This window comes from Vigna umbellata, chromosome 8 (assembly GCF_029865625.1).
Source record: "Vigna umbellata cultivar VRB3 chromosome 8, Vumbellata_1.0, whole genome shotgun sequence".
Lineage (NCBI taxonomy): Eukaryota > Viridiplantae > Streptophyta > Magnoliopsida > Fabales > Fabaceae > Vigna > Vigna umbellata.
The window spans coordinates 47,552,335-47,577,329 of record NC_142172.1 but is presented as its reverse complement, the minus strand read 5'-3'; the positions used below and the strand labels follow the sequence as shown (position 1 = coordinate 47,577,329).

General features: G+C 34.0%; 3 protein-coding genes across 9 annotated transcripts; 1 reads left to right on the top strand and 2 right to left on the bottom strand.

Annotated features, from left to right (window-relative positions):
• Positions 1 to 377: 377 nt before the first annotated feature.
• LOC124846465 (lysine-specific demethylase JMJ26-like) lies at positions 378 to 8,782 on the bottom strand. 3 transcript variants are annotated; one of them, XM_088096519.1, is made up of 13 exons: positions 7,685 to 8,782; positions 7,456 to 7,571; positions 6,893 to 6,992; positions 6,677 to 6,815; positions 6,277 to 6,340; positions 5,485 to 6,193; positions 4,416 to 4,745; positions 3,712 to 4,011; positions 3,317 to 3,389; positions 3,149 to 3,234; positions 1,252 to 1,371; positions 797 to 860; positions 378 to 685 (listed from the first exon to the last, which is right to left on the bottom strand). In XM_088096519.1, the coding sequence occupies exons 1-13, from the start codon at positions 8,615 to 8,617 to the stop codon at positions 678 to 680; spliced, it is 3,042 nt and encodes a 1,013-aa protein (XP_087952645.1). In that variant the 5' UTR covers positions 8,618 to 8,782; the 3' UTR covers positions 378 to 677. The 3 variants fall into 3 exon arrangements, with proteins under 3 accessions (XP_087952645.1, XP_087952647.1, XP_087952648.1); XM_088096521.1 differs by having other exon boundaries at positions 797 to 857; XM_088096522.1 differs by lacking the exons at positions 378 to 685; positions 797 to 860; positions 1,252 to 1,371 and having other exon boundaries at positions 3,140 to 3,234.
• A 1,626-nt stretch (positions 8,783 to 10,408) lies between these two features.
• On the bottom strand, positions 10,409 to 19,321 carry LOC124846462 (lysine-specific demethylase JMJ26-like). Of its 4 annotated transcripts, none has more exons than XM_088097414.1 (14): positions 19,141 to 19,321; positions 17,971 to 18,732; positions 17,742 to 17,857; positions 17,177 to 17,276; positions 16,957 to 17,095; positions 16,560 to 16,623; positions 15,767 to 16,475; positions 14,657 to 14,986; positions 13,958 to 14,257; positions 13,574 to 13,646; positions 13,405 to 13,490; positions 11,315 to 11,434; positions 10,861 to 10,922; positions 10,409 to 10,699 (listed from the first exon to the last, which is right to left on the bottom strand). In XM_088097414.1, the coding sequence occupies exons 2-14, from the start codon at positions 18,511 to 18,513 to the stop codon at positions 10,666 to 10,668; spliced, it is 2,676 nt and encodes an 891-aa protein (XP_087953540.1). In that variant the 5' UTR covers positions 18,514 to 18,732; positions 19,141 to 19,321; the 3' UTR covers positions 10,409 to 10,665. The 4 variants fall into 4 exon arrangements, with proteins under 4 accessions (XP_087953540.1, XP_087953541.1, XP_087953538.1 ...); XM_088097415.1 differs by having other exon boundaries at positions 17,971 to 18,727; XM_088097412.1 differs by lacking the exon at positions 19,141 to 19,321 and having other exon boundaries at positions 17,971 to 18,922.
• Positions 19,322 to 19,933: 612 nt separating this feature from the next.
• LOC124846464 (F-box/RNI-like superfamily protein) lies at positions 19,934 to 22,560 on the top strand. 2 transcript variants are annotated; one of them, XM_047323729.2, is made up of 4 exons: positions 19,934 to 20,161; positions 20,238 to 20,443; positions 20,508 to 20,601; positions 20,924 to 22,560. In XM_047323729.2, the coding sequence occupies exons 1-4, from the start codon at positions 19,934 to 19,936 to the stop codon at positions 22,367 to 22,369; spliced, it is 1,974 nt and encodes a 657-aa protein (XP_047179685.1). In that variant the 3' UTR covers positions 22,370 to 22,560. The 2 variants fall into 2 exon arrangements, with proteins under 2 accessions (XP_047179685.1, XP_087953542.1); XM_088097416.1 differs by having other exon boundaries at positions 20,238 to 20,606.
• Positions 22,561 to 24,995: the final 2,435 nt, after the last annotated feature.

The following is a 24,995-nucleotide window of genomic DNA, read 5'->3' as shown; positions in this document are numbered from 1 at the left end:
TTTACAAACATTTTAATATTGTAATATTAACATGATAAATGTTAGATTTTAATAAATATTAATCATTGTTATAGATATTTTAAGCCAGGTCACAATAAGTTGATCTTGTTGTTACTTATAAAATCAAGCAGTGTTAATAGTGTGTGAAACATCTAAAATCTACGAGTTTTGAGACCACAAATTGTAACAAGAAATTATTATTGCCAAATGAGATGAGGAAATTGTCACCATCGAGCTTCATATTGATGGAGTTTGTGAAATGATACGTTACAATGTTATTTTTATTTCAATACGAGCGCTCCATAACAAAAAAATAGACAACATTTTTATGTTTAATTGTTAATGTTTCAAAATAATACGTAAACTTTGGAACGGTCTAAATATGAATGACAGTAGATTTAGTAATCTAACATAATATTCATATTACCTCTGATTGCATTCTTCAGAATACAATTAAATGGCATTTAAGAGTTGGTAATAGGAAACAGAACATCTATAGAAGATACAAGCTAGATGTGAAAGCTAGGTTTACAAGTCGTATTATGGTAACCAAAAACAACCTTTCCCGGTGTGGTTGAAACAACAAAATATGGAACCGTTCTTACAGTCACGAATGAGCTAATGACCCAAAATTTATTATTCCACCTCCTCCTCCTCATTGAAGAATGATAATTGAATCAAGAACCTAAAAAACATAATCAGAATGGCACAGTAATCAAGAAATAATCTAACAATGTACTCAGTAAATGTAAGTATACAGTCCATTTCAAAGGGCCTGAAGGTTGAAATTACTAACCTTGCTTTTTCTCCAATTTTGTTACCACATCTTGCATAGCATATATTACCATCTTTTTCACCTGCTTCAAAAGCAGTAATCAAGGAGAAAAATAACATAAATTTACAGCACAAAGCTGTTGATATGACAACGCAAAGTTCATTTCTTGATGCATTTGAAAACATTAATTGTAGAATTAATCATATCTGCTAGTCATGTGTTTGGTTCTGAGAAGTTAATATGAAAAGTAATAAAAACATTTCAGTACAAACATCTACACATACGCATTCTCCTGGAAAAACAGTAAACTAACATCCTCTTTCAAGTCTATCAAAACTTCTTGCAAACATCATTGAAGCTAACTTCGTAATTCACAGTTAGCCCATCAAGGAGTAACAAAAATTAAGAGATGTTATATCTCAAAATATGAAGCAAAAAAATGGCAGAAACGAATCAACAGAAATAGTTTGACATACCTCCAATTTATCCTCAGCAGACCCATGGCTTATGGGAAGTTTACGAAATTCCTCTGTTAAACGGAAGCACTCCCCAACATTTTCAGGAGAAACAAAATCCAATGCAACTTTAATACATGACTGCAAAAGAAAGACAAATCATGCATTTACAGAGAACATTTAAATATTACTTTAAATAAAACTTATGAACAACAAAAAGCAAACTGATCGGAAGGGGACTAAAAAAAACTAGTTCAAACCTCAATGTTGCCATTGTATCAAATATCTAAAAGAAAAAGTATGAATTACGACGAAATTAAAGCAACCAAACTTTGATGTATCAACAGTTTCATTACCTTCACAGACTTGCTTGCTTTGCGAATCATGGACATGGGATTAATATCAACGAAACAATGAAATAATTTTATTAATATCAATCACACCAATTACAGTCTCAAGTTTTTTATTTGTAACAACTAATTTCTCAAAAATAAGGAAACAGAATATGTCAAAACAAATAGGAAAATTCTACTAAAGGTATCATCTCAATCAATATGAAGATATATTTGTGTACCAATTAACTACTATTTACAGCACTTCCACTCAAATCGGTAAAAGAATGTCATTCATACCCAACTTGCCAACAAATCTTGAAATATGTCCAAAAACACACTTTGGTGAAAACGTATATTGTCTTAAAAGGAACATTATTTGTAACCACAAAATCTCTTTATAGACTACCTTTAATTATGTGATTGTTAATTCCAATATGTTTTGATTATGAAATGTGGTAATAGATTATGGGCAAAGTTCATAGCTAACTTACTGCAACAATATAGCTGCATATGGACACCTGCCTTCATATTAAAGTCATCTTTTTAATGAATTCAACTTCCCTCACATGAATTGAGTCCAATGGTAACTTTTCATTGAACTGAGTCTACGTAGACTTGTGGGAAGATTACCCTTGACTAGTAGACTCATAACGGTCTAGTTCATAGAAAAGTTACACAAAAAATAAACATTCATGATACCAATTCCACAATGGTGTCAAAATCATACCCAATAACAAAAGAAAATCTGAAGGAGGCAAAGGGACACAAGCCCTGACAACAATGTGAGTTAACTGCAACAAGAACGCCTTTTAACTGCAACATTTAGTTGAAGTTTTTTTAAATTAAAAACACACTAACTTAGTTTTTGGTTGTGGAGAAAGTAGAAAAATTGGGGGATCAAACATACCCTGGCAACGCTATTATCCTCCTCAAACTGCAACTATTGGGCACATGGTTATCAAACTCTCGAGTTAACTCGGAAGTAAACTCGTTTTCTGCGTAAACTCACTAGAATAGACTGTGAAATCGGTCGGATCATGTTGGAGCGATTGTGCAAGCTTGAAAGTTATATATTTAATGAAATGCATCAAAGTTAATGACAATAATCCAAGTATTATGTTTTACAATATTTATTTTTATGAACAATATAATTATAAATTTTATTTATTTAAAGTTATATAATTTTGTAGACTTATTTGAATTAAGATATTATTTATATAATTTTTTTCATCTCAAGTAAACTCTAACAAGTTTACGAGTCGAATTTACTCAACTCTCACGAGTTTACATAAACTCTCGAATTTGATAACCTTGATTGGGCATCACAACTTTTCACTTTGATCTTCCTCGTCACAACATTCTGATTTCTTATCATAAGTTCTCTGTACAAAAGCTGGCGTACTTCATAAATGCAGCTCTTATTCTGAGTTTTTCTTTGACTAAAAATGTTTGCAGTTACAAGTTTCCCTCGTCAGTTGAAAAATATTTGCAAAACTCCCAAGACTTTAGGTAAACTCTTGAATTTAACAACCTTCATAGCAACAATGAAGATAAAACAAATTTATCCTGTATGTTCACTTTACCTTCAGATTTCTGACTTGGTGAGGACAGCCGGCTGGAATGAAAACAGCATCTCCAAGCTTCTGAACGAATGTCCAGGGCTCAATTCCTACAAGATACATAGCAGTGTATTTGGAGAGGAACAATTCAGACTTCTACCCAAAATCAAATACGAAAATTGGGTTACTAACCATACTCCTCCTTAAGCTTCTTCTTATGCTCCACGGTCAAATAGAATGTCTGGTCATGGATGGGGTGAATAACCTTCGATACCCGAGGATATGACCCGTTCAAGAAAAAATAAAGTTAAATCAGTACGTGAGGTAATTACAGCTGATGCATTATCTATATACAGGTATTGTCCGCCAAATACTTTAAAATAATTATTCACAACCACCATTCACCCAAGTCATATTGACATGTATTTAATGAAAATTTTATTACAAGAAAATGACGGAATGGGAGAATCCAACATTACAAGGGCGAAATCCTCCAATTATTACAAATATTAAAACTAAATAGATTTGTTATAAAACAAGCTTCACAAATGACTCAGGCTGAAAAATAATACCCAATACAGATTTACCTGCTCTACAGGACTGCAATGGATATGCCTAAACTCTCTAAAATGCTTCATCAGATACTCCTGCAATTTAGGTACATCCTGCCTCCGAAAAATATCCCACAGAGCACCTTCTGAACCATCCCCTGCAAACGACAAATCACTTTCTGGCCTCATTTTTACTTCGTCAACATTAGTTTCTCCATCGTGATCACTATGCAGTTCCTTCTTGTCTTGCTCAAAGTGCTTTAGTTTCAACTTGTCAATGGCACTAAGATGCTCAGGTTGCAATTCGAGTTCAGCAATATGAGTCAACACATTTACCTAGAACAGTCAATTTATACAAAAGGGAAAAAATACTTTAATTTCACCATTAATGCGTATGCAACCAAGAACGTACAGCAATAAACACAAAACACAAACAAATACATTTGATGAGGAAAAGTTACTAGCATATATATCTGATCGAAATGCATCGTTTATCTGAAATTCTTCCAAATACAAAAGTGTACTGATTCTTGATGTGAATTGAAACGAGAATCATCTTACTCCACTCATAAGATTCCAAACAGATAAATTAAATGGATTATGAAATACAAAAATGAATACATCCTACAAACTAGCACTTACAAACATGAAACACTATCGGAAAAAAACACCCTTAAATCTTCAAATAATTTAGAATAAATCCTTGAAAATAGCAGATCAGGAAAGGAAATAGAACATACAGCATCGGACATATCACAGTGGAGCTTAGTCACTGAGTCACCACGTCCAAGCTCATGGGGAAATCCATAAGCAATGTATGTCTTTGGCCCCATGTCTGGCTTTGGACAATCTTTAGCAAATTTAACAGCTATGTTAAGGCAACCCCCAAAAGGATCAGTATATTCCTTGAATGGTAAAGAAGATATGAACTCAGCAAAATGTCTAGGCAAGCGTTCCTCAAATAAATTAGAAGGTGGGCAGTCTTTTAACTTCAATATCCGAGGCCAATGAAGCCAATCCCCAAAAGCTTTCGTATACCCAGTAAAGAATTGGTGCATCTTAATTTCTACCTGGATTTAACCAACAACTCATAAAAATGCAAAAATCAGCAGCAACAGAATATCACAAATGTCAAGTAAATGCAGTAAAGAATCGCAGAATCGGTAAAATAAAGCAGACACCACTTACTTGAGTCTGATTACAAAATTTGAAAAGAGCAAGAAAATTAAAATAAACATTACACAGGATCAACTAGATCTTGTAGCAGGGATTAAAAAGCCGACAATAAAATAATAAAACACGGTGCATAGGCAACAGAAAAAGGTCTGTTAGGAAAAGAAAATAAACATAAGGGAAGGGTCCAAAATAAAGCAAGCAACAATTATTAAAAGCATGTGACTAATATATTAACTACACTCACAAAAATGAACTTTTATTTACCCCCCTAATGTGTGTTCTAATCACCCACATTCAACCTAGGACTGGCGTATCTTTATTACCCGGAAAACAGAACATCAATAATTGGTTTCTTTTAGTTGAACTATCCACCAAAATATCGCAATTTTTAAACTTTGGAAAGTATTTTTTGAACATTCAAGAAAAGACACAAAATAGAGAAACGGGTGAAGTTACCAAATTCAAGAAATTCAACGTAAATTTGCCATAATTAAATTAATCTCTATCAACCCTTTGAAGCCTAGTGGTTCCAGGTAAAATAAGCACCAATATTAAATAATTTAAACATCAATTTCATGGGAGGGAATAACAAATTTTAAGAAAAATCACTCCGGCAAACAAAGTTAAACAAACCTCGCAGAAATCTAAGCAATCAATTGCCTTTACATATAAATGTTGTTCACGTTTGGTATTATTCATCTGACGCAATGCACGCCACATGACAAGCGGTTCCCAGCTTAAACCAGATGTACAATCAAACACATGGCTAACAATGACAGGCTCCCCCTTTTCCCAATGCCACTGAAAATGCCCTAAATCCTTATCCTGTAGTTGTACAGCCTTAGGACAGTACAAATAATTGTCACCAGAATCTGCACGGGATGCAGCCATCCTCATACCATAATTTGCGCTTCTATCAGGCCTTGAACACAAACAGAATTTGTCAGGGGTCTCATGCTTGAATGTTTGTTCCAGTCCATTTGCTTTACACAATAAATCAGCAATAAAATGTTGACCTAATACAGTTCTCAGTTCAAGAAAACCATGGTTACATTCTTTTGGACAAGGAATGCTACCATTACTATCTGCATGCCATCCAGCTCTTGACCATTCGCGAATTAGAGGCTTAGCAGCAGCATTTGATTCTGTTTGGTTTACCGTTTTATCTACATTTCCACCATGCAAGTAATCACGACCTCTGAATGGAAACTCCAACGTAATTGGATCTGCACCCCCTACAAGCTGACCACTACGAAGTTCACGGCAACAGATAAGACAAAGATAGAAAGAACATTCCGTACAGCTTCTGTGGTAATCAAATATTGAAATTTTGCAATTGTCACTGCAAGAGAGTGTTAAGTTAATAAATAAAGATACAAGGATAATTGGGAAAAAGAAAATAAGATGCGAGAGAAAGATACCAACCAATATACACGTTCATCCTTATAATAATCTGTGTGTACTACTTCAAGCTCTGAGACTGAGATTCCTATAGTGCACATCCAAACAGCAAATTATATAATGCAAATATATGGAACTTGTACTAAACTCTGACTAGAGCATAAGATGAAAGGCAAACTTAAAGCTTATCAATTATTACAAAACAGATAATTCTTTCTCGTTTGCAAGTCAGAATTCATTGCAAAGAGATGTGTGGCTTCATGATATACAAAAAATTGGTTTAGTTGTGAGTATCTTAATGCGTTGGATGGAACAAACATGCAAGAACAAATCCTGTCTTCTTCTGCATCAAATTCATTTGTTTTGTGAGAAACATTGATTCACATAATAGTAACCAAAATCAACACTTGTTATGTAAAAATACCCTGTATCTTAGCTTCTGTCTCATTCTCAATCCTTTGCTCTTCATCCAACAATCTTAAATACGGAAGAAGTACTTGCAGCAAACACATAGAGACTTCAACCTTCTCATCTTTATTGGTGCTGGTTTTTGCCTTCATTTTCTACAGCAACCAAAGTGACACCATTTTAAATGCTGAACTCAGAAAAGATGAAGACACTTGAAGGGGGAAGACCTAACTTTAATAAGTACATCAGATCGCAAGCATGCTTTGCAGTTGCAATTACCACGGCACACGGGACATCCCTCTGCAATGCAATCCTCTTTCAAATGAGGATACCTAAACACACAGAAAACACATCAAGGATTAACAGTTGGTCACGTTATCATCATTCAAAACCAAAACTACAAAATATTTGCAATAACTGATCCAGAAATTGGTCTGGGAATCGTTTCTTTCCACTAAAGTCATTTCCCCCTAACATAGGAAAGGGGACCATATTAGACATATATTACGTAACTTCTGGAAATTCCCCATAGAAAGCATTAACATATGGGTAAACAATGGACATGCCATTTATACATCGGCTTGTCATTTCAAGTCTTTCAAATAATGTGCTTAAAATCTTACAGAACAAAGAATATGTCAGTAACACCGACTTGGTAGCTGGCAATGCAGTGATAACGGAGAAATAAACCTCGTATTGATCTTACCGAACCAACCAAGGCATGCTATACAATATCATTATATTACAATTTAAATAGAGAGAATAAATAAATTTCATAGTGAGACGGAGTTATACCAATTTTGAATACAGGGAATGCAAAATCTTTTGCTTTTGCAATTTGTGCACCTCACAACCCTGCCTTTATCATTTCTCTGGCATTGATGGCACATTTTGGATTCATATTCAATAAACTGTTGATTGACAAACAGAAATACCATCTCAAATGTGAGCTAAAACATGTTTGTATGAAAAGCTAAACCCAAACAAACATAAGTACTTTTTATTAAATAATAAATCACTTCACCTCCTTATCCCTCTTATTCTTTTTCGGCATCACAACTTCTATTTTGACTTTACGGCTTTTAAAATTATGTTGTTTCCGAATGTCACTTCCACTTCCCGAAAAACCGGCAGGCATTTCAAACTCACCGTCACCTTCCTTAACAACTTTTCTTTTCCTCCCAAGTCTTTTCCTGCTATTTTCACCATTTTTCTCCAACAAATTTTCCCCCAACAACTTCATTTCCATCTCCTCCTTTTCCTTTTTACTCTTTCTGCCACGCTTCTTTTTCACACCTTGATCAGAGGTAGAAAATCCAACCCCCCCATTTTCACCTTCCTTAACAACTTTTGTCTTCCTCCCAAGTCTCTTCTCATGAAGCTCGTCATTTCCCCCATCTCTCACGCCTTCTTGAAGAGGAGAAGAACCACCTACCCCATCCCTTTCACCGTGGCTAACATCTCGACCACCCTTCTTCTCCAGCAAATTGCCCTCTGACATCTTCTTGTTCATGTCTTTCCTTTCCTTTCTCACACCTTGAAAAGAAGAACATCCGACCCTGCTATTTTCAGCATTTTTCTCCAAAAAACTTTCCCCCAACAACTTCCTTTCCATCTCCTCCTTTTCCTTTTTTCTCTTTCTGCCACGCTTCTTCTTCGCACCTTGATCAGAGGTAGAAACTCCAACCCCACCATTTTCACCATGGTTTTCGTCTTGAGCGCTGTTCTTCTCGGACAAACTGCCCTTGGACATCGTTGTCTTGCGCTCCTTTTCACTTCTTCTGCCACGTTTTCTTTTCACACCATCATCAACTGTTTCAGTAAAGTTGATTGCTTTCCTCTGATCAGCCTCACACTCGGCATTAAAATCCAAAGATTGAATATTTTGCTGGGTGGGGTTTGAATCGACCGGAATGGTGACTGTATTTCCTCGTCGCCTTTTCCCTTTGCCCGCCATAAAGTAGACGGTATCAAATTTTTTCAGTGTCTTGGCAAAATATAAATAACCAAGATTGAGAATCACTAACGAAAAGTGATAAAGATTGAATTAAAACCAGTTTGAACCCTAACTATCTGCCTTTCACTGTCTGCATTCTATTTCAGTTATGCTACACGCTCCAACAGTACCTAGATTATTAAGATTTTACATGGAAATGATAAATAAAAAAGACAAAGGGCAGGGAGAATTTTCAAAACCCGCGCCAAAATTAAAGCTTTAGGAAATGCTCTCCAAATTTAATCAACTAATTAATCAGAAAATTAAGATTTCAATGGAAAAGCATTTTTTTTCTAATATTTAGATTACACACTATTACATATTACTGAAATATAACACCATAATCCTAAATAAAAGTTTTCATGGATTTAAGTTGTGAAAAAAAAAACTATTTATTTTATGTTTTCATTTTTCCTTAAAGTACTTATAAATTTTCACGTACAAAATCTAAATTTTACATCAAACTTATCACTTAAATATAAGCACTTCAATTACTTCATTTTAAAATTAACTTGGTTGAAGGCTATTTTTAAACTCTAAAATTTTCTTTTAGTGTGTTCACTTTACATGATTGATTTGAAAGAAAGTAAGTGGATGAATTTAAAGAGATTTTAGAGTGAATTGATTTTGTTTTCTTGAGAGAATTTGAATGTGAGTGAGAGTGAATTTGGTCTTAAAGTTTGTGAAAATTAGTCTACGATTTGACCGATATAAGATAAAAAAAATTATTTTATTGATAGAAATTAAATATTATCAAAATGCCTTTAATTATAAAAATAATATAAAATGATAATTATTAATGATATATATAATTGTAAAAATGTTTATAAGAAGAAAAAAAATAAAAATTAATTTTTAAAATGTAAAAAATGATAATTTAGTAAAATAAAATAATAATAATAATAATTTATATTTTATTAAGTTAAATTTAATTAAAATTAACATTAATTTATATTTTATAAGGTTAAATTTAATTAAAATTGAATTTTAATTTATCTTTAATTTAATTTATATTATATATATATATATATATTTTTTAATCTTATTTAAATTGTATTTTAATAATTTTTAAAATATTTGTAAGTATATACCGTGCTAATAACAAATCAGATAACCAGTGAATTTATTTTTTTCAAATCAGGTTAAGAGTAAATACTGTTCGTGCCCAACATGACTCATGTGCATTTATCAGCACTCCCAACATTGTACTACATGATGTGTTAAGATAACAACTACAATATAATGTAAACTATGAAAAGTAACATCAAGCTTTTGAAGATTCACATGTTCACATCCATTGTGTTGCATCCTTACCCTGCTTTAATGCACAGGAGAATACGTATGCAAAAAGGCAATAGTTTATTCTGAACCTTAATTCTTTGTTTTTTTAATTAAAATTGAATGTAGAAAATGTGCAAGAGTTCTATTATATGAAAGCAAATAAATTTATCATATTATATAAATAATTAATCCACCATCATCTTTAAAAAGCTTTAGATTCAGAGTACATTTTGTATATCTTCGCACCCTGTTCTAACATAATGCAACACAACTTAAAATAGGTGATTCATTCTGCTCCTCAGATGCTACGTGTTAAAAAATGAGTAAAATTAATAATCATACGTTACAATGTTATTTTTATTTCAATACGTGTTCCATAACAAAAATAGAGAACAGTTTTATGTATAATTGTTAATGTTTCAAAATAATACGTAAACATTGGAACGGTCTAAATACGAATGACACAGTAGATTTAGTAATCTAACATAATATTTATATTACCTCTGGTTGCATTCTTCAGAATACAATTAAATGGCATTTAAGAGTTGGTAATAGGAAACAGAACATCTATAGAAGATACAAGCTAGATGTGAAAGCTAGGTTTACAAGTCGTATTATGGTAACCAAAAACAACCTTCCCCGGCGTGGTTGAAACAACAAAATATGGAACCATTCTTACAGTCACGAATGAGCCAATGACCCAAAATTTATTATTCCACCTCCTCCTCCTAGTTGTCTGTTAAGGGAATATTTACTTTCATCCTGTAAATTGAACAGTAATCAATTTGAAGAATGATAAGTGAATCAAGAGCCTAAAAAACATAATCAGAATGGCACAGTAATCAAGAAATAATCTAACAATGTACTCAGTAAATGTAAGTATACAGCCCATTTCAAAGGGCCTGAAGGTTGGAATTACTAACCTTGCAGTCTCCAATTTTGTTACCACATCTTGCATAGCATATATTATCATCTTTTTCACCTGCTTCAAAAGAAGTAATCAAGGAGAAAAGTAACATAAATATACAGCACAAAGCTGTTGACATAACAATGCAAAGTTCATTTCTTGATGCATTTGAAAAAATTAACTGTAGAATTTATCATATTTGCTAGTCATGTGTTTGGTTCTGAGAAGTTAATATGAAAAGAAATAAAGACAACATTTCAGTACAAACATCTACACAAACATTCTCCTGGAAAAACAGTAAACTAACATCATCCTTCAAGTCTATCAAAACTTATTGCAAATATCACTGAAGCTAACTTCGTAATTCACAGCTAGCCCATCAAGGAGTAACAAAAATTAAGAGATGTTATATCTCAAAATATGAACCAAATAAATGGCAGAAACGAATCAATAGAAATAGTTTGACATACCTCCAATTTATCCTCAGCAGACACATGGCTTATGGGAAGTGTACGAAATTCCTCTGTTAATCGAAAGCACTCCCCAACATTTTCAGGAGAAACAAAATCCAATGCAACCTTAATACATGACTGAAAAGAAAGACATATCATGCATTTACAGAGAACATTTAAATATTACTTTCAATAAAACTTATGAACAACAAAAAGCAAACTTATCGGAAGGAGATTAAAAAAAACAACTAATTCAAACCTCAATGTTGCCATTGTATCAAATATCTAAAAGAAAAAGTATGAATTACGACGAAATTAAAGCAACCAAAATTTGATGTATCAACAGTTTCATTACCTTCACAGACTTGCTTGCTTTACGAATCATGGACATGGGATTAATATCAATCACATCAATTACAGTCTCAACTCTACTATTTGTAAAATTTAATTTCTCAAAAATAAGGAAACAAAATATGTCGAAACAAAAAGGAAAATTCTAAAGATATCATCCCAATCAATATGAAGATATATTTGTGTACCAATTAACTGCTATTTACAACACTTCCACTCAAATTGGTAAATGAATGTCATTCGTACCCAACTTGCCCATAAATCTTGAAATATGTTCAAAAATACACTTTGGCGAAAACTTATATTATCTGAAGTCCTAAAGGAACATTAGTTATAACCACAAAATCTCTATATAGACTACCTTCAATTATATGACTGTTAATTCTTATATGTTTGATTATGACATGTTGTAATAGATTATGGGCACAGTTCATAGCTAACTTACTGCCACAATATAGCTGCATATGGACACCTGCCTTGATATTAAGGTTATCTTTTTAATGAATTCAACTTCCCTCACAGGAATTGAGTCCAATGTTCACTTTTCATGACTTCCAAGACTAAGCTAAGAATTTTCTGGCAACTTACCACCTAATCCAACAACTGTAATTGGAACATATTGAGGAATAATTTCCTTTCTCAAATACCACGTAACTCCTAGTCCAACAATTCTAATTGTAACATTGTCAAAAGTGGGTTGATTCCTTTTTGATGTTTTCCTGCCAAAGAATTTGACTTTCTCGTTGAGTTTGTTCTATTATCTTGGGGATCCTGCAAATACAAACATGGCAACGGCAGGAGGGAAGAATACTTCACCTTAGGCGTTTTATCCTAAAGCTATTGGTGAACAGATTCTATTTCATGAAAACTAACATCCGTGTTGATAAAAACTCAACAAGTACAAGGGTGATGACGACATTTGTACCATTTTTGTTAGACAAATAGCCAAGGTTATTGAACTGTGTCTACGTAGACTTGTGGGAAGATTGCCCTTGACTAGTAGACTCACAAGGGTCCAGTTCCCAGGAAAATTACACAAAAAAATAAACATTCATGATAACAAAAGAAAATGTAATTACAAATGTAATGGACAAAATTTAACTTCGCTGTTGAGCATACAATTTGATCGCCATTGAGAACAACAGACTGTTGAGTTTTAATGTTCATTACTGTCTTTTTTTGTTATTTTATACAACTTAAAAAATTTCCAGCTTTCTATTAAAGTTACATACTTCATATTCTATCATAAGATTCATGATATTCAGTTTTATTACAACCCCAAATTTATATACTACCTGGTGCTTCTCACTTCCCCAGTTAGCTGATACTAATCACATTTTTTATTTGCTGAAATAGAAATTCTTAACACAAATTCTTACATAGGTTTACATTAATATTTCAGTACAATTTACTTTGGAATGTCAGAGTGTACAACAGGATCAAACTCAACTGATGGCACTGCAGATGTCTCCGCAAATACTAGAAACTAGAAGTAAAAATGTTCCCTTTATTTGACGTTGTTTAAACTTAATTAGTAATAATTTACTACTAGATTTCTTTCAATGTTATTGGGATTCACTATTTTTCATTATTATAAAATTTAAATATTGAACTTATAATATAAGTATTTTAATAATTTTTTATGATGTAGGAGTCCAGCTAGCAAAACTCCCAAGACTTTAGGTAAGCTCTTGAATTTAACAACCTTCACAGCAACAATGAAGATAAAACAAATTTACCCTGTATGTTCATTTTACCTTCAGATTTCTGACTTGGTGAGGACAGCCAGCTGGAATGAAAACAGCATCTCCAAGCTTCTGAACGAATGTCCAGGGCTCAATTCCTACATGATACATAGCAGTGAATTTGGAGAGGAACAATTCCAACTTCTACCCAAAATCAAAATACAGAAATTGTGTTACTAACCATACTCCTCCTTAAGCTTCCTCTTATGCTCCACGGTCAAATAGAATGTCTGATCATGGATCGGGTGAATAACCTTCCATACCGGAGGATATGAACCGTTCAAGAAAAAATAAAGTCAAATGAGTAGGTGAGGAAATCACAGCTGATGCACTTTATGTATACAACAGGTATTGTCCGCCAATATACTTTAAAATAATTATTCACCCAATCCATAAGGACAAGCATTTAATGAAAATTTTATTACAAGAAAATGAGGGAATGGGAGAATCCAAAGTTACAAGGGTGAAATCCTCCAATTATTACAAATATTAACTAAATCTATTTGTTATGAACCAAGCTTCACAAATAACTCAGGCTGAAAAATAATACCCAATATTGATTTACCTGCTCTAAAGGACTGCAATGGATATGCCTAAACTCTCTAAAATGCTTCCTCAGGTACTCCTGCAATTTAGGTACATCCTGCCTCCGAAAGATATCCCACAGAGCACCTTCCGAACCATCCCCTGCAAAGGATGAATCACTTTCAGGCACCGATTTTACTTCGTCAACATTAGTTTCTCCATCGCGGTCACTAAGCAGCTCCCTCTTGTCTTGCTCAAAGTGCTGTAGTTTCAACTTGTCAATGGCACTAAGATGCTCGGGATCCAATTTGAGTTCAGCAATATGAGTCAACACATTTACCTAGAACAGTCAAGTTATACAAAAGGGAAAAAATACTTTAATTTCACAACCAAGAACGTATAGCAATAAACACAAAACACTGACAAATACATTTGATGAGGAAAAGTTAATAGCATATATATATCTGATCCAAATGCACCGCTTATCTGAAATTCTTCCAAATACAAAAGTTTACTGATTCATGATGTGAATTGAAACAACAATCTTCTTACACCACTCATAAGAATCCAAACAGATAAATTAAATGGATTATGAAATACAACAATGAATACATCCTAAGAACTATGCACTTTGAAACGTAAGACACAATCGGAAAAAAACACCCTTAAATCTTCAAATAATTTAGAATAAATCCTTGAAAATAGCAGATCTGGAAGGAGAAAAGGAAATAGAACATACTGCATCGGACATGTCACAGTGGAGCTTAGTCACTGAGTCCCCGCGTCCAAGCTCCTGGGGAAATCCATAAGCAATGTATGTCTTTGGCCCCATGTCTGGCTTTAGACACTCTTTAGGCAATTTAACAGCTATGTTAAGACAACCACCAAGAGGATCAGTATATTCCTTGAATGGTAAGGAAGATATGAACTCAGCACAATGTCTAGGCAAGCGTTCCTCAAATAAATTAGAAGGCGGCCAGTCTTTTAACTTCAATATCCGAGGCCAATGAAGCCAATCCCCAAAAGCTTTCGTATACCCAGTAAAGAATTGGTGGATGTTAATTTCTACCTGGATTTAACCAACAACTCATAAAAATGCAGAAATCGACAGCAACAGAATATAACAAATGTCCAGTAGAAGCAGTCAAGAATGCAGAATCGGTAAAATAAAGCAGAAGCCACTTACTTGAGTCTGATTACAAAATTTGAAAAGAATAAGAAAATTAAAATAAACATTACACAGCATAAACAAGATCTCGTGGCAGGGGTTAAAAGCAGACAATGATAATAACAAAACATGGTGCATAGGCAACAGGAAAGGGTCTGTTAGGATATATTAGTCACATGCTTTTAATATATAAAGCAAGCAACAAGTATTAAAAGCATCTGACTAATATATTAACTACACTCACAAAAATGAACTTTTAATTACCACCCTAATGTGTGTTCTAATGACCCACATTCGACCTTGGACTGGCGTCTCTTTATGACCCGGACAACAGAACATCAATAATTCGTTCCTTTAGTGGAACTATCCACAAAAATATCGTAATTTTTAGGTACGTTGCAAAATATTTTTTGAACATTCGGCTCAGACAAGTTCTTGGAAGTCAGCAATTGACAATATTAAATGCACAGAAATAAGACAAAATCAAGAAAAGGGTGAAGTTACCAAATTCAAGAAATTCAACGTAAATTTGCCATAAAAAATAGTCTCTATCAACCCTTTGAAGCCTAGTGGTTCCAGGTAAAATAAGTACCAATATTAAATAATTTAAACATAAACTTCATGGGAGTGAATAACAATTTTTGAGAAAGAATCACTCCGGTGAACAAAAGTTAAACAAACCTCGCAGAAATCTAAGCAATCAATTGCCTTTACATCTAAATGTTGCTCATGTTTGGTATTATTCATCTGACGGAATGCACGCCACATGACAAGTGGTTCCCAGCTTAAACCAGATGTACAATCAATCACATGGCTAACAATGACAGGCTCGCCCTTTTCCCAATGCCACTGAAAATGCCCTAAATCCTCATCCTGTAGTTGTACAGAGTTAGGACAGTACAAATAATTGTCACCAGAATCTGCACGGGATGCAGCCTTCCTCATACCATAATTTGCGCTAGTATCAGGCCTTGAACACAAACACAATTTGTCAGGGGTCTCATGCTTCAATGTTTGTGCCAGTCCATTTGCTTTACACAATAAATTAGTAATAAAATTTTGACCTAACACACTTTTAAGTTCAAGAAAACCATGGTTACATTCTTTTGGACAAGGAATGCTACCATTACTTTCTGCATGCCATACAGCTCTAGACCAGTCGCGAATTAGAGGCTTAGCAGCATCATTTGGTTCAGTTAGGTTTACCGTTTTATCTACAATTTTTCCATGCAAGTAATCACGACCTCTGAACGGAAACTCCAACGTAATTGGATCTGCACCCCCCACAAGCTGACCACTACGAAGTTCACGGCAACACATGAGACAAAGATCAAAAGAGCATTCTGTACAGCTTCTGTGGTAATCAAATATTGATGTTTTGCAATTGTCACTGCAAGAGAGTGTTAAGTTAATAAATAAAATATACCAGGATAATTGGAAAAAAGAAAATAAGATGTGAGAGAAAGATACCAACCAATATACACGTTCATCCTTAAAATAATCTGCGTGTACTACTTCAAGCTCTGAGACTGAGATTCCTATAGTGCACATCCAAACAGCAAATTATATAATGCAAATATATGGAACTTGTACTAAACTCTGACTAGAGCATAAGATGAAAGGCAAACTTAAAGTTTGTCAATTATTACAAAACAGATAATTCTCTCGTTTGCAAGTCAGAATTCATTGCAAAGAGATGTGTGGTTTCATGATATACAAAAAATTGGTTTAGTTGTGAGTATCATAATGTGTTGGATGGAACAAGCATGCAAGAACAAATCGTGTCTTCTTCTGCATCAAATTCATTGTTTGGTGAGAAACATTGATTCACATAATAGTAACCAAAATCAACACTTGTAATGGAAAAATACCATGTATCTTAGCTTCTATCTCATTCTCAAACATTTGCTCTTCATCCAACAATCTTAAATACGGAAGAAGTACTTGCAGCAAACACATGGAGACCTCAACCTTCTCATCTTTAACGGAACTTGTTTTTGCCTTCATTTTCTACAGCAACCGAAATGACACCATTTTAAATGCTGAACTCAGAAAATTACAAGACACTTACTTGAAGGGGGAGGACCTAACTTTAATAAATGCATCGGATCGCAAGCATGCTTTGCAGTTGCAATTACCACGGCACACGGGACATGCCTCTTCAATGTAATCCTCTTTCAAATGAGGATACCTAAAGACACAGAAAACACCTCAAGGATTAACAGTAGGTCATGTTATCATCATTCAAAACCAAAACTACCAAATATTTGCAATAACTGATCCAGGAATTGATCTGGGAATTGTTTCTATCCACTAAAGACATTTCTTCCTAACATAGGAAAGGGGAGCATATTAGACATATATTGTGTAACTTCTAGAAATTCCCCATAGAAAGTATTAAACATATGGGTAAACAATTGGACATGTCATTTATACATCGGCTTGTCATTTCTAGTCTTTCAAATATTCTGCTTAAAATCTTACAGCACAAAGAATATGTCAGTAACACCGACTTAGTAGCTGGCAATGCAGTGATGGCGCAGAAATAAACAATGTATTGATCTTACCGAACCAACCAAGGCATGCTATACAATATCATGACATTACAATTTAAATAGAGAGATTAAATAAATTTCAAGGTGAGACGGAGTTATACCAATTTTCAATACAGGGTATGCAAAATCTTTTGGTTTTGCATACTGTGCATCTCACAACCCTGCCTTTATCATTTCTCTGGCATTGATGGCACATATTGGATTGATTTTCCTTAGACTGTTGATTGACAAACAGAAATACCCTCTCAAATGTGAGCTAAAACATGTTTGTATGAAAAGCTAAACCCAACCAAACATAAATACTTTTTATTAAATAATAAATCACTTCACCTCCTTATCCCCCTTTTTCTTTTTCGGCATCACAGCTTCTATTTTGACTTTACGGTTTCTAAAATTGTGTTTTTTCTGAATGTCACTTCCACTTCCCGAAAACCCGTCAGGCCCTTCAAACTTACCGCCACCTTCCTTAACAACTTTTCTTTTCCTCCTAGGTCTCTTCTCATGAAGGTCGCCATTACTCCCATCTGTCACGCCTTCTTGAAGAGAACCACCTACCCCATCCCTTTCACCGTGGCTAACATCTCGATCACCCTTCGTCTCCAACAAATTGCCCTCTGAATTCTTCCTGTCCATGTCTACCGTTTCCTTTTGCACATCTTTAAAAGAAGAATATATTACCCTGTTATTTTCACCATTTTTCTCCAACAAATTTTCCTCCAACAACTTCCTTTCCATCTCCTCCTTTTCCTCTTTACTCTTTCTGCCACGCTTTTTTTTCACACCTTGAACAGAGGTAGAGACTCCAACCCCACCATTTTCACCATGGTTTTCGTCTTGAGCGCTGTTCTTCTCGGACAAACTGCCCTCTGACATCGTTGCCTTGCCCTCCTTTTCACTTCTTCTGCCACGTTTTTTTTTCACACCTTCGGCAATAGTAGAATACCCTACTTCCCCATCATCAACTGTTTCGGTAAAGTTGATTGCTTTCCTCTGATCAGCCTCACACTCGGCATTAAAATCCAAAGATTGAATATTTTGCTTGGTCGGGTTTGAGTCTCCCGGAATGGTGGCTGTATTTCCTCGTCGCCTTTTCTTTTTGCCCGCCATAAAGTAGAGAATATCAAATTTTCAGTGTATTGGCAAAATATAAATAACCAAGATTGAGAATCACTAACGAAAAGTGATAAAGATTGAATAAAAACCAGTTTGAACCCTAACTATCTACCCTTGACTGTCTGCATTCTATTTCAGTTCTGTTACAAGCCCCAAAGGACCAGTACCTAGATTATTATGTTTTTACATGGAAAGGATAAATAAAATAGACAAAGGGACAGGAAGAATTTTCAAAACCCGCGCCAAAATCAAAGCTTTAGAAAATGCTCTCCAAATTTAATCAAGTAATTAGTTAGAAAATTAAAATCTCAATGGATGCGCATTTATTGTAATAGTTTGTGGAAAGTGGGAAACAGCTGAACACTTTGATGGGTTCAAGAAAAGTACCGAAAGGGCAAAAGAAGTGCGAAAATCGATGCTTCTGTGGGAGACGTCTCTTCACGCTGAGCAAAACTGGAGTCGGTATTTCAAACAATTGAGTGTGCGAGGAAGGTGTCAATCTTCGAAACTGTGGGCTTCAACCAATGGGTTGCTACATTTCAAAGATCTTGTTGGATCACAAGTCAGCTAGTTTTTTCATGAGAACTTTTTTAAATAACCTATCGATCAATTACACACCAAATATTGATAATAACTGATTAATTAAAATATTGAAAAAACTGTTTTAAATTATTTTAATTTTTTAAAACAATTTATTTTAAATGCTTTAGTATTTAAATTTTGTATTTTATATGCTATAGTAGTGTTAAATATTTTATTATTCTTCAATGAAATGCAAATAATTTAATATTTATGATTTATGTATTCTTTTTCTAAGAAGTATAGATATCTTTATGTTATTGGGTTTTAATTTTTCATCCCAAATATAAATATGTTAATGTTTAGTTATTTTATTTATCTGGATTTTTAATTTAAAGAATATAAATCAAAAATAAAATTTTAAATTAATTTAAATTTTATTAAATTTTAATTTTCACCCAAACAAAAAAATATAAATTTATATTTTACTAACTTTTTGAAAGAAAAATATATTTTAAGATTAAAATAGTTTAATGATGTAAGAATTTTTTTAAAAAAATATAATACCTCAAATTTTGACATTCTTATAAAATTCGTATTTTTAACTTATTACCTTACCCCGGCCTTGGTCCTTTATTTTTTAATTTATTTATTTAGGAATATGTGTTTAAGAATAATGGAGGATCTGAGGAAAGTTTGTGTGATGGAATCGAAGGAAGAAACTTCCGTCGCCGGGGAGGCGAGCCTAGATGGGCTGCCGTCGGCTCTGGTGGCGACCGTCATGACGAAGCTGGACATCGCCTCCATCTGCTCCCTCGCCTCCACCTCCTCCGCCTTCCGCTCCTGCGCCCGTCACATCCTCTCTTTCCTCCCCTCCTTCAACCTCCTCGTACCATTCTCTCTCCTAACCTTCTTCTTTCTTATTTTTTCCCAATTTCCCAATCTCATTATCCTCTTTCTTCCAGGACACTGCTCCCTCCGGCGACATGCTCAGACCCTTGCTGCCGCCCAATCCCTACCTCACCACTCTCAAGCTCGATTGTTCCCGCCTCGATGACTCCGCCATCGCCTTCCTCCTCAAACCCTCCCTCCAAGACCTCTCTCTCCACAATTGCGCCGATTTTAGTGGCAGACTCTTGTCTGAGATCGGCAATCGCTGCAAGGATCTAAGGTTTCCTCTCTCATCTCCCACATCGCTCGCTTTATACTCTTCACTCATCGTTTTTCCCCTTCAGGTCTCTTTACCTTGGCTCCGTCGCCGAGAAAAGAGGGAGGGCCATTCATATTTCCGATCTGGAGGAGTTGCTCAGCGGTTGCTCCCACTTGGAAGTAAGGCATGCCATTTAAAGTTGAAACTTTTAATCTCAACATTTGATGAAATTATGATATGATATAACTCACATGCAGTTCCTTGGATGTTGTCTGATACAAGCTTTTATTACATGATTACCGACCACAATTTATGCTGCAATTATCTCTGGATTAGGGAAACTTGTCCACTGTATTGAATAATAATCTATTGCGGCATCTCTCATTTACTAATGTGCCTTAAAATCGTTTGAAACTCAATCTTTGTAGTAGTCAATATTGCTGCTTGCTCGTTAATTGTTGATTTAATTGGGTCTAAGATGTAGTGTGATTGTTTTGGTAGGCACTGATTCTGATGTTTGATGTCTCTCTCTTTCTACGGCACAACTTTGCTCGAGTTTGGGCTTCTGCATCAGAGAAACTCACTTCTCTTGAGATTGGCTACATTTCTTCAGTTACCGTCACTGAACTGCTCAGCCCAAATTTGGGATCCCATCTGCCCTCAAATCCTGTTCAACCGGCTATACTTCCAAGCATTCAGAAACTGTGTCTTAATGTAGACTATATAACTGATGCTATGATTGGCACAATATCCAAAGGTCTAATGTTTTTGACGCATTTGGATCTTCAAGATGCACCATTGATTGAACCAAGAGTTACGTTTGACCTGACCAACGCTGGTCTTCAACAAATTAATCAACTTGGGAGATTGAAACATCTTTCACTGGTTCGAAGCCAGGAGTTTCTCATTACCTACTTTCGAAGAGTGAATGATCTGGGATTGCTTCTAATGGCAGACAAGTGTGCAAACATGGAAAGCATATGCCTTGGTGGCTTTTGTCGCGTCACAGACACTGGTTTCAAAACCATCCTGCATTCTTGCACTCGCTTGTACAAGCTTAAGGTCACTCATGGGACTCATTTAACTGATTTAGTTTTTCATGATATTTCCGCAACATCCCTTACTTTGACACATGTTAGCTTAAGACGGTGCAATCTGTTAACTAACCATGCTGTTTTGAGTTTGGCATCAAACAAGGAACTCAAAATTCTTGACCTGAGGGATTGCAGAAGCCTTGGGGACGAAGCTCTCCTGGCCATTGGCACTCTGCCTAGACTGAAAATTTTACTATTAGATGGCTCTGATATAACTGATGCAGGACTTTTGTACTTAAGAGCATCTGTTATTAGTTCACTGTATGCATTGTCTCTTCGTGGCTGCAAGAGACTAACAGATAAATGTATCACAGCTCTATTTAATGGCTGCTGCGTGCTGGAATTGCGAGAACTGGATCTATCTAACCTTCCTAACCTCTCGGATAATGGAGTTCTGCTGCTTGCAAAAAGTAGGATTCCCTTCTTTGAGCTCCGTATGCGACAATGCCCTCTGGTTGGTGATACTGCAGTCATGGCATTAGCTTCAATGCTAATTGACGAGGCCAAACATGGAAGCAGTTTGCGATTGCTGGATTTTTATAACTGTGGTGGCATTACAGCGCTTGCATTTCGCTGGTTGAAGAAACCATATTTTCCAAGGCTCAAATGGTTGGGAGTGACAGGGAATGTTAACAGAGACATGGTAGATGCCTTAGCCAGAAGCAGACCTTTCTTACATGTGGCATGCCATGGTGAGGAGCTTGGGGCTGATCCCTACGATACTTCAGATGGGTTATACACACATGATTATGATGACGTGGATGAGTTTGAGCAATGGCTTCTTGAAGCTGATATTGACAGTGACTTTGAAGAGATGGGCGATGCTGAAAATAATGATGAAATGGTTGCGTGACTTGCTTTTATACCGTTGTCGTGTATCTTTATGTGATGACTCTGTATGTATATCTGTTTGTTGTAACTTTGTTCTCTGGCTAGATGTTATTTGTCACAGGTTTTAGTACAAAAGACTTCTGTATGATCCTTTTGATGTAACTCCGTATGGATAATGTTGTGTAAAATGTCTCTAGATTTTTAATCTTTCAATCCTTCTAGTTTGCCTATAATTTTGTGGTATTACTCGTGATTGTTGAGTTTTTTCTTTAGATTTAGTAGTTCATATATTAACATTGAGCGGAATTAAACACAAATTTATCATAATATATATTTGTTTTTTAGATTGAATTGTTATCCGATAACTTATCTACATAATAAGGAAGTGGAAGAAAAATAAACAAACTAGATAATATGATAAAAATAAGAAGTCTTGGAACTGGAACGCTTCCATACTTAATCTAGATATTGTATTATTTATTTATTTACTATTATTATTATTATTATTATTATTATTATTATTATTATTATTATTATTATTATTATTTCAAGCAATATGATTAGTTACCGTTTTATTATTTGAAAAAAGAAAAAGCATTCCTTATATAATACTATTGTATAATTACTTAGTATCACTCAATTATTCTATATAAGGCTTTTTTTCTGCACCTCCTTTATTATTAACTGCACCCCATGTTGAAAGACGTATTAGGAAAAAGGCTAAAATACCTCCTTTCACTACACCGCTCTTCCGCTGCCATCTTCATCTCATCACCATTGTTAAATTCTCATTGCAGTTCCGTTCTCCACTGCAAAAAGAAGACCAGTTTTAAAAAAAAAATCATTTTGAAAAACTTGTTTTAAAAGATGTTTCAGAAAGCCTGTTCAAGAAAATATATTCCGAAATATATTGAGTTTTAGGAAGCTTGTTCTGGAAATAATATTTCAAAAATCATATTCTAGAAATATGTTCCAAAAGTTTGAGAAAGTTTGTTCCAGAAGTTATACGGAAAAGACAATATGGAAGTTACTTCTACAAAAAAAAAAATGAAATGCAATTAGAAATTATGGTGGTCCAGGAAGAAAGCCCGTAAATAATCCCTACCACTTATTACAGGCCTAATATATTTTTAAAAGCAATCCAGCCCAAATCCATCAGTGGTTCTATATGATAGACTTAATTAAATTTGAGTAACCGACGACTTTTCGTATTTTTAATTTAGTGTATTTTTTTTTTTAATGTTTGATTCTTTTAAGGTGCCTTCTAATTTGGTTTTTGGTTAATGATAATATGTGATCATTATTTTTGTTTTCACGTTTTCAATTTGTTAAGTAATTCGTTTTTTTTTTCTCTTCAGTCTTTTCAAACTCAGCTAAAAATCTAGTTAATGTAAGTAAAAGAAGATTAGTGAAAAAAAATGAATGAATCAATAAATTAAAAACAAAAAGATAAAAATATCAATTATGTTTTCTAGGTCCTGTAATTTCTCCAGTTTGCTTTCAACTTTTATTTGAGTTTTGGAAATCACGGATTTAAACTAGTCTTCCGTCACCATTCACCAAAAAATGTTACGAGTGTCTCTGTTATGTTTCTTTCTTTTCCAACGACAAACAACCTACCAAAAAGTTCTTCAATAATGTGTCTGTGAGTCACCGTTGACAAATGTTATCAACCCAATACTAATCCACTTTAGTCTAACTCTTCAATGCCTGGATAATACCAATTATTGATATTAACACAAGTCTAAATTCTAGGGTCAATTTCTTTCACATAATAACACATGAAACACAAGGGTTATAGGGAAAGCAAACATGCTACGGCTATCATTTTTGAAATCTTATTTAGGACAACATTGACCAACATGTCTTTTTCTTGGTCTGAGGTTGAAAATCAAACATTCATCAACTTCTATGGTTCATTTCAAAATATATCTTCTTCATCTCAAAAATGTAATTTTTTGATTTTACAAAACAATATTTTATAATTAAATATGATTTAAATTTTTTCTCAACAAATATGCAAAAATAGAAATGGAAATTCTGGTTGTCAAGTAAAACATGTTAGAATTACTAGGTTTAAATATTAGTCTCACGTTAAATATAAAAATGAAAAATTAGAACATTATACAAAGTTTAATATCCACCGATTAATTGTTTTAAAGTTTTAGATAAAAAATGTGTCAATCCTTTACGTAATAAGACTCTAATATCATATAATATATCTTCAATAAACTTCTTCTTTTAGACTCAACATATGTATTACAATAATAAAAATAACACTTTTAATATGTCAAAAATTACAATTAAAAGAAAAACCTTGCTGCAAAGATAATTCTTTTGACATTTCAATGAATTATTAAATATTCTCAATCTTAAATAATTAAATTGTTGTTGTTATTTTGAAGTAAGGGTAGTATTGTTTCAAGGAATATCCAGCAAGTTGATTACTAGCTATATTCTAATATAAGGTCAATAAGGGTTAAGTTTGTACAAACTCATTAATTAAGTAATAAAATAATTTATAGATGAAGTGAGTTAGATTTCTTAATTTTTTGTATTGGTCTAATACCTAATTCATTTTTTATCCTATTAAGCCAAAGTTCCACATTAAAAAAACACTTCTTCTTTTTAATTTGTAACTTTTAAAC